Here is an 8,456-nt window from a genome sequence, read left to right on the forward strand (position 1 = left end):
AAATTTCTTTTCAGCTTTAGGATAATGACAAGCATCTAGATTCTTGTAGTGATTCTACAATTCTGATTATGTCAAATGGCTCTCCAAAAACAACAGCGTTGTTCCATTAACACTGCTAAAAGCTCACTGCAAACTACAAAACAATGGATTTCAACAAAGGCTAATCCTCTATTTCACCTACTGAGTTTACAGAAAATTATTAAAAGGATGAAAAAACCCACTTCAAAATACCAGTTATTTCTGGAAACAAGAAGCAGATGTTCTCCTCTTCGGCTCAGCTGTGCTACAGTACAACAGTGCCTTTGTTATACTGTCAATGATAATTTATTTTATTTATTACAGCCATTTTATAATGCCCATCAATGTACTATTTGTGCATGATTTAGATTCATGCAGATCTATTTCTCTATATACAAAGCCATCAAGAAGCATCACATACACACTCCAAATAGCAGACCCTGTTATGACACAGTTGTGCAAATTAGTTTTTTCTCTTCCCACTGTATTAATAAAAAGGGAACAGGAAGAGAAGGAGGAGTTAGTATTGCCAAATGAAGTCGAATTAACATTAATCAAGAGTTACTGAAACAAGACATAGTACAAAGACAGGAAAATACCAGAGCTTAGAGTATAAAAATAAACTCTAAGTCTTTGAAGTCCAATAAAGGCAAAGATTTCTGAACCACGTAAAGGAAACACTGTCTAGAACAAAGTCATGAAAAACTAAAAGGAGACTATGTTGGGACAAGGATCCATTAAAAATGAAAGAAAGGATGCTCATGGGAGAGAGAAAAAACAAATGAGAGAGAAAGAGAAAGGGGCACAATAATTTGCTATTTTGCCCTGTCAGTCACTGAGACCTTATCTGTGGCGGGCATTAAACCACCCCCAAAAAGACCAACATCCCAGCCTTCGTACCAATCCGATAATGAATTCTGGGCTTCAAAAATGAAACCTTTAATGAGAGTGCATTCGCAGTGGCATCAACATTCATCCTTCCCTCCTACTGTTTTGAACGAACAATTTCCTTCTATTAAAATATTCCCAAATTACCAATTTAATGTCCCCACCTGTGACACAAGAAGCAGATAGGATGATGTGCAAGACAAAGCTAAAGCACAGAACTACCTAAATCCCATATTGCCAACCTGCAAGAACTGCAGCATCTGCATGTATAAATACTCCCACGTTTAACAGCGCACAGACATCAGCATAACCCTGGAAGACAAACGCAGATATTAAAATATTAAACAAGTGTGTGAAATCCTATAGTTTAAATGTAGGTATGGTTTCTTTATAAGAAAAGTGATTAAGTATCCAATTACTGCCAAGGTTTCCTCCACCTGACCAGACAGTGTGCACGAAGAGGTGATTTGTTGGGATAACCTGGTATTGACAAGAACATCTGGCAGAACCCTCACCAATTCTGCACTTTCAGGCTGAATCTGAGGCAGACAGACAGACAGAATCCTACACAGTGTCAGCACATGGTCACACTCAATCTATGTGACCAGTGAGTCCTAAATTCTACAGAAGCAAGACTCGCATCCCAGAGTGACAATGAGCCCACAAACAAACATTTTGAAAGTCTTTCCACAAGAAAGCTGGGCTTGCATCACATTTCTGTACAATCTTATGATGCACCAGGGCAGAGGTAAGGAAGAAGATAAAAGAAATTCAATACATTTTCCAGACTTGGGTAGTAACCAAAGAAAGTTTCTAAATGGAGTAACAGAACAGCAATTATAGAAAAATGTATACATCATTAAATGTTAGCTACAGTCTCTAAGAGTTCATCAAAATAATTCCCCCCACCAAATAAATTAAGGATTATAACACATGAAGTATCTAAGCAGCAACAACCAAAAAAAAAATCAAGTGTGTACATGTCTAATATGCATAACTTATACACTTAAACAATTAGCAAACGTTGGAATGTTACCACAACACTGAAAACTTGCCCTAACAGAGATTTTCCAAACAAAAATATTTGTAGCATCAAGAATTCAAATTTTTACTGGAGCGAGCCATCAAGATAATTCCCCAAAATAAGTGAATTATGAAAATATTTTAATATCTCCCTGCTTAGTTCCTTAGATCTTACAAATTCAGAGATTCTGTCAGGAGAAAGACCTAAAAATCAAAATCGTATGGATAATCGTACCACTCATAAGCGAAATTTGATGTGTGGATTATTTATCTGTATTTTTCCAGACACTGCTGTACAGATGATAGTTATGAAGCACCAGACCATGCTACTAATCAGTGCAGCCCCAACCCTGTAATTAGCGATACCCAGGTAAACTGCTCCGATCCACTGCAGGATCAGGAGGGCAGAAAGGGACTGGAAGTGATGGAAACTGAGGTGGTTGAGCAGCTTCAGCTCATCCTAAAATCCCAATCCCAGTTTCGGGAATTCTAAGGGGGTTTTCCTGTATAAAAGTGCAGTCAAAGCACAGGAGCGGCCCCACGCAGCTGATTTCGTGTGGGAAGAGCTGATGATACCTTGCTGGGAGAGTAGGAGGGGAACAATGAAGATGAACTTTTTGTCCGTGCACAACTGGATAGTTGGGGACAGGAGTCACCAGCTCGTCCACCCTGCGCAGGGACACCCGAAACCAGGGTCTGACCCCCAGGGCTGCACCAAGTAGGTTTCAACCTCCCTGACCTGAGTCTTGCTGCCTACAGAAGAAAGTTGACAAGTCAGGATGCTTAACACAATTAAAAATAATAATAATAATTACATTGCAATTGTTTCTTCTGGTTCCCTTATCACCCTATATCCATCTGTCATCACATCTCGGAGCTTGGGAAATCTGGCGGAGCACGGCCAGGGAGGGGAGGTTTGAATTTTGGCTTTGTGTCTCAACAGGTAGCACAGATCCAGCAAGAGGACCCCCGGTACACCCTGCGATCAGAACAGGGAACTGCCCTTCTTGAACCCAGCTTAGTTTCTAAATGTGTATAAATAAAAGTATCCCAAGAAAACAAAAGTGATTTGACTGTAATTATCCACTCAGGAACAGAGGACCCAATCCTGCCAAGTTTTAAGTACACATTTAACTTTAATCATGAGTAGTCTCACTGCGCAGTATCTCTAGATGTCTGCCAAAAAGGGTCACATTAACAAGGGAATTAAGATTTTTTTAGAAAATCATTTTAGGAGTGCTATTAGTTAGCGATTAATTTTTTTTTCCCCACAATTGAGATATCTTGGCAAATTCAAACCTGCACACAACCCTAATGTCAGATCCACAAGCATGGTCCAGCGCAGCTGGACACCATGACAGCTGACAGTTTAAGGTTACATGGTTAAGTGAAATACTCATTTTAAGGCAATTTTAGCCAAAATAAGGTGACAACCATAAAGAATTCCATGACAATTGCGGTGGGGGGGGGGCGGGAACTGGGGATATCTTAAAAAAAAAGTCCTGAAGAACAAAAAGCCACACGCAGCTGTGAGATGCTGGTATTGCAAGCAGCAGCGGGCAGATGTTTCAGGCCGGGGCAGATTACCTGTGCCCCACAGACAAAGCCATGACGAGCCAGCTCGGTATGCGAGCTCCTGAATGACACTTGTGTGATGAAGCCAGTTGCCCAACACTGCAAACCACACCGGCAAAGGAATTTTCCTAACTGAAGACCACAGCTGAAGAGAAAGAAAGGAAGGTCTGAAGCAAGAGAGGAGTGACAAAAATAAGAAAAGAACAGAGAGACATCTCTTTTGTAGAGACTGCCTCATCATTAATTTAGGGAGCAGAGATACAAGGAGGAACGTATCAGATGTCCCAGGGCAAGTAAACATTTGGTATTTCACCCACTTAAAAGACTGACCCAAAGGGAATTGGGGGTCTCTGTCCTGCAGGGACATACTCTGAGCAGCCTCTGCAGCAGTTTGCCCGAGTAGCCTTTTGATAATTAACTTATAAGGAAGACCAGGCAGGACATTCTGCTCTCTGTGAAGTATCAAGGGAGAACAGATGTTTCCCGGTCTCAAAGGGACAAACTCAAGAGCGTATCATTTCATACCACTAATTCTTAAGCACATTAAAAAAGAAATAAATAAAATTAAAAAAAAAAAAAATCAAAAATCACAGCAAGACAAACAAATAAAAAAGGCTACGGTAAGCAAACAAATTCCAATCAGCCTTTCAGTGAAATGCAAATGCTATCTAATACATTTCATTATTAAATTAATGCTCTGTGACATTAGCATTCCCCAAAATACATGGCTGATTACAGACTAGCTTGTGGGGAAGGGCCAGAGAACGCAGTTAATTGGAAAATACGTTCTATTGTAGCTAACCAACCTCGCACATTTCTACACTCCCACTCACCAGAAAAACATCTCTTTATGAAGTTTGTGCAGCATAATTAAGTTTGGTTTTGCTTAAATCTGCATCACCGTACAGGCAAGCAAAGTCTTTCAGCTCGCTAACTTTTCCCAGAAGTTTTGCATCACTGAAATATTCACAGTTTTACTTTTCAGTAATCTAGCTCTTCTTCTTCACCCTACAGCTTGCCTGAAGTAGTTCCTAAAGCACCCTATGTCCGTAACCAGTGTGTTACTGGACGCTTAAAACTGTGCTGGGCTTGAAAGGTCCAGCTTTGCAAAGCAGAAATAAATAAATAACCAAACTGCGCACGCAAGTTTGTGAGTGCTGGCCTCGGTGTGTGCGGCACACGGGCAGGAACCACGCACCGAGCAGGAAACCTGCTGGAACACCGATCAAAGCAAGGGAACAGCTAAAATTTAAAAATAAAACAAAATAAGATAAAATAAAAAGAGCCATCGGGGAAGGCGCTGCAGACCCCTTACCTCCGGCGTCCTCTCTGCTGGTTTCTTCCGCAAAGCCTGTTTCACCTTGGGGTCCACTGGAGAGCTCATTCTACTCCTCTGCTCCTCCCGGGCCGGGACTCCTCGGAAATCGCTGCCGGGGGGCGCTGCCCCCGGGCGGGCCGGGCACACGGGACGCACCGATCAGCCGCGGCCGCCGCCCGGGACCCGCCGGCTCGGAGCTCGGCCCGGGCGGCCCCTCTCGCCGCTGCCCCGTGGCGGGGCGGGGACGCGCCCCGAGACGTTGCCCCGTGCCGGGGGAGGCCGCGCCGCCTCGCACACCGCCGCCGGGCGGGGAGAAAGGCCGAGGCGGGAGAGGGGACCGGGGGCGCGGGGCGGGTGGGCCCCGGGGCGGGCGCGGTGCCCGCTGCCGGGCTGGCTGCTCACCAGGCGGGCGGCTCCTCCGCGGCGAGCGGGGCGCCTCCGGCTGCCGGGCTCAGCAGCGGCGCGCGGGGCAGGTGGCGCCGGCTCCCGCCGCCGCGTTCCCCCGGCGGCCGCCGCCGCTCCCCATCGTGCGGGCCCAGGCGGCGGCGCGGCCCCGCCGGCAGGAGAAGTGCGCGGGCTGCGGGAAGTTACCGGCCGGAGCGGGACTCTCCGCGCGCTCGGCCCCTAAGCAGAGCGGCTCCGCCCGCCAGCCTCGCACAAAGCGACGCGGGCGGGCAAGGATTTTCGCGGCGCGGCGCCGGAGGATTCCTCGCCTCGCCCTGCGCCCGGAGCTCGACCTTTTCCTCCCCTCAGGCCGTCGGCACCCACCACCACAGACCTGGCCCACTGCCCCCTTCACCCACCGCACATCACCCCCCAAACACAAAATGCGAGAGCGGGCTCTTTAACCCACAGAATCAGCAAGAAGGGCGAGGGGCGGGGCGGAGGGAAGGGCGGGGCTGGGACGAGCACCGCCCCCCGTCTGCTGTGGGGTGGAGACGGGGCGGGGTCAAAGAACCGCACGGAGGGAAGGCTCGCGAGGGTTGGGCGGGGCTCCGCGCGTGCGCGTTGCGGGGGCGCCTCACGGGCCGTGGGGCGGGACGGGTGTCTGCCCGGGCACGGGGACGAGCATGTTCCGCTCTCTCGGCCCGCGGAGCCGAGCGATCCCGCGGTTAGAGGCAGCCGGTAGCCGTTGAATGCGGCCCCGCCAGCACCGGGTGCCGCCGGGCTCTGCTCCTCTCCACAGGGCGCCCACAGAGTGTTCCTAAAACCACCATCAGCTCCACCTTTACACCTGAGACAACCCATTCTCTACATCAATTACCTTTCGACGTCCAGTGGGACATAATCCTGCAGCTGGAGTGCCCACGGGCAGGGACACGTGTGTCACCACACCAAACACCGTGTGGTTTCTCGGCTGCACCGTGCTGGTCTCTGCTCCCGCCTTCCGCTCACAGAATGTTCTCGAGCTTCTCGAAGTCTTGGGCTCCATGTCTGGCACTGGGGGTCGGGTCCCCCAGACGCGTGACCCCACCCAGCTGTGCCCACAGAGGCCTCGTAGGTGAAGAGACGGACCCAGAGAATGTGGGGTTTGCCCGCAAATAACTGGTTGCACCTCTCAGAATCCCGTCCTGTGGGGTTTTCACAGAGGGGACCTGGACTGGTGCTGAGTCCTCCTAGTCCTGTGTTTCTGGTGACAACGGCCCCTCGTGGACACTGGGAAGCAGCTGCCTCCTAAGATTTTGTTCCTTACACCACGTCCTGTTCAATAAATTTATGAGAAAAAAGCTCTGCAGACACACAACTTGTGTTTGTCCTTTTTTTGTTGGTTTTGTTTGTTTGTTTTTTTCCTCTTTCCTTCCTAAAAAACAAGAGTGGTTTTGTTTCTTCCTTTCCTCTGGCTATTCCTTCCTGTTCTTTTTACCACTTGCCCTTTATGGCACAATTGTCTTTGTTGTACTGAAGGACTTTACTGGCCATCACAAGTTGGTTTATAATATTTCTAGTGTTTCCTTCAAACAAAATTTGGCATGTTATCCACCGCAGACTTTTTTGGTGCTGTGCCTGGTTCATCGCAGGCACAGCCATGGAATGGATAACACAGATCTTAAAAGCAACTCTTCATAACATCACAAACTCCTGACACTGCGACCACTAGAGAGACAATTTCAGGTGCTCTCAAAAATGGCAGTCAGGTAAAGGACAAAATTCTCATCCCTTAAAGTCTATCAAGACTAATTTATTATCTTTTTTACTTCATTTTGAACTTCCATGGTGAAATTAACATTTCCAAATACCACGTCTATTATTGTTCCAAAGGTCAGAAGTTTGTACAAGTTATTTGGCAGAACATGTTATCCTTTTTCAACTTTAGTACATCAAATATTATTTCCAGTAGTGTGGGAATCTTCTGAGACTGCCTGCCAGGAACACAAATTGAAAGGCTGGAGATAAAAAGTCCTCCCGAAGAGGAGATGCAAGCAGAAAGAACTGAAGCATGAATGCTTCCTTATTAAGAGATGTAATAGCAAATAAAGTATATTTTTCTTCATCAGCTCAGTTTATAGTTAACTATCATAAAAGATTAGGCAATACCCCCAAAGTGCAGGTGGCTGGATAAAAAATGTAATGATTCTGTTCTCATGGATCTGTAATAATTTAAATCCTCATCCCGTTTTTTTAGAAGGTGACTCATTTTCCCACCTATTCTAGCTGTTCAGCATTCCTGCAGTCAAAATAATGCGGAAGCAGGCATTCAACACGGGAATAAAATTAATAGCCAATGAATTCCTTTTTCTTTGGCAAACAAATTATTTGTTGTACATGAGCCACCAGACATGTGTAGAGCAGTAGGACAGACAGAGGAACTCAATAGGAACCAAAGCTGTTATCCCAGTTTAATTGCTTGGCCCAACTGACCCGTGAAACGAGACTTTCCTCACTCCAAAAATACCTGTATTTGGGTAGATAATAGCTCTAATAGCTGCAGTTGTTCCAGGGGCTATTTTAGCTGTCAGGTTTATTTTCCCAAATATCTGGAGAACAATGGAAACAAGTGTCACTATCGTAACTGCTTACTGGTGTTACAGCCTGTGCCTCCACGTGGTGAGGCCTATGTAGTTAAAGACAATTAAGAAGCTTTCACAAATGAGTAATTTCAGGGTTGGGATTAAAGGATGTGGCCAAGCAGGGTGACTCCTCTGTGCAGAGGGGAAAATTTACTTCCCTTTTTTCTACACTGCCTGAATAAAGCATCATTACTTATCATGCAGTTTCTTATTTATTGAAAAATAACAATATCTGTAGCCTTACATGGAAGAATCGGAGGTGTCTTGCTATTTATACAGATTATTTGCAGTCTCGGGAGAATAAATGTTTCTGCTTAACACATCCGTGGATTTGAGAAGAATAGCTAAATTACAGCGCACGCCTCCTCCTCCTGGTATGTTCCTCCAATTGTTTGTGTTCACCGACACTCCCAAAGATGTCTTTTCATCTCATGCCTTTCACCACCATGGGTACATCCCAGATTCTTCAGGGTAAAACTCAACTTCCTCACCTCTCCCGGTGGGAGAGACACACAATCATCATAGACTGAAATATTTTTACTTGTATTTTTATCTATTCTAGATATTTCTTGTTCCTGTGAGTTTTATTGCAGCCTTTTCTTCCTCTCATTCTCCCATATGGCTGT

The 8,456-nt window shown here is 46.2% G+C and overlaps 1 protein-coding gene across 6 annotated transcripts in view; it reads right to left on the reverse strand.

Annotated features, from left to right (window-relative positions):
* The window catches only part of RAPGEF6 (Rap guanine nucleotide exchange factor 6), a 117,672-nt gene extending 112,048 nt beyond the window's left edge, over positions 1-5,624 (reverse strand). For 3 of the 6 annotated variants that reach the window (XM_065848888.2, XM_065848886.2, XM_065848887.2), the window contains exon 1: positions 4,820-5,621. In XM_065848888.2, coding sequence (XP_065704960.1) covers positions 4,820-4,888 — 69 coding nt within the window. In that variant the 5' untranslated portion in view covers positions 4,889-5,621. Of the gene's footprint in view, positions 1-4,819 lie in introns of all 6 variants that reach the window. The other 3 variants (XM_065848891.2, XM_065848889.2, XM_065848885.2) reach the window with 2 other exon arrangements.
* Between the last annotated feature and the right edge of the window lie 2,832 nt (positions 5,625-8,456).

Source organism: Patagioenas fasciata, chromosome 14 (assembly GCF_037038585.1).
Source record: "Patagioenas fasciata isolate bPatFas1 chromosome 14, bPatFas1.hap1, whole genome shotgun sequence".
NCBI classification, from domain to species: Eukaryota; Metazoa; Chordata; class Aves; order Columbiformes; family Columbidae; genus Patagioenas; species Patagioenas fasciata.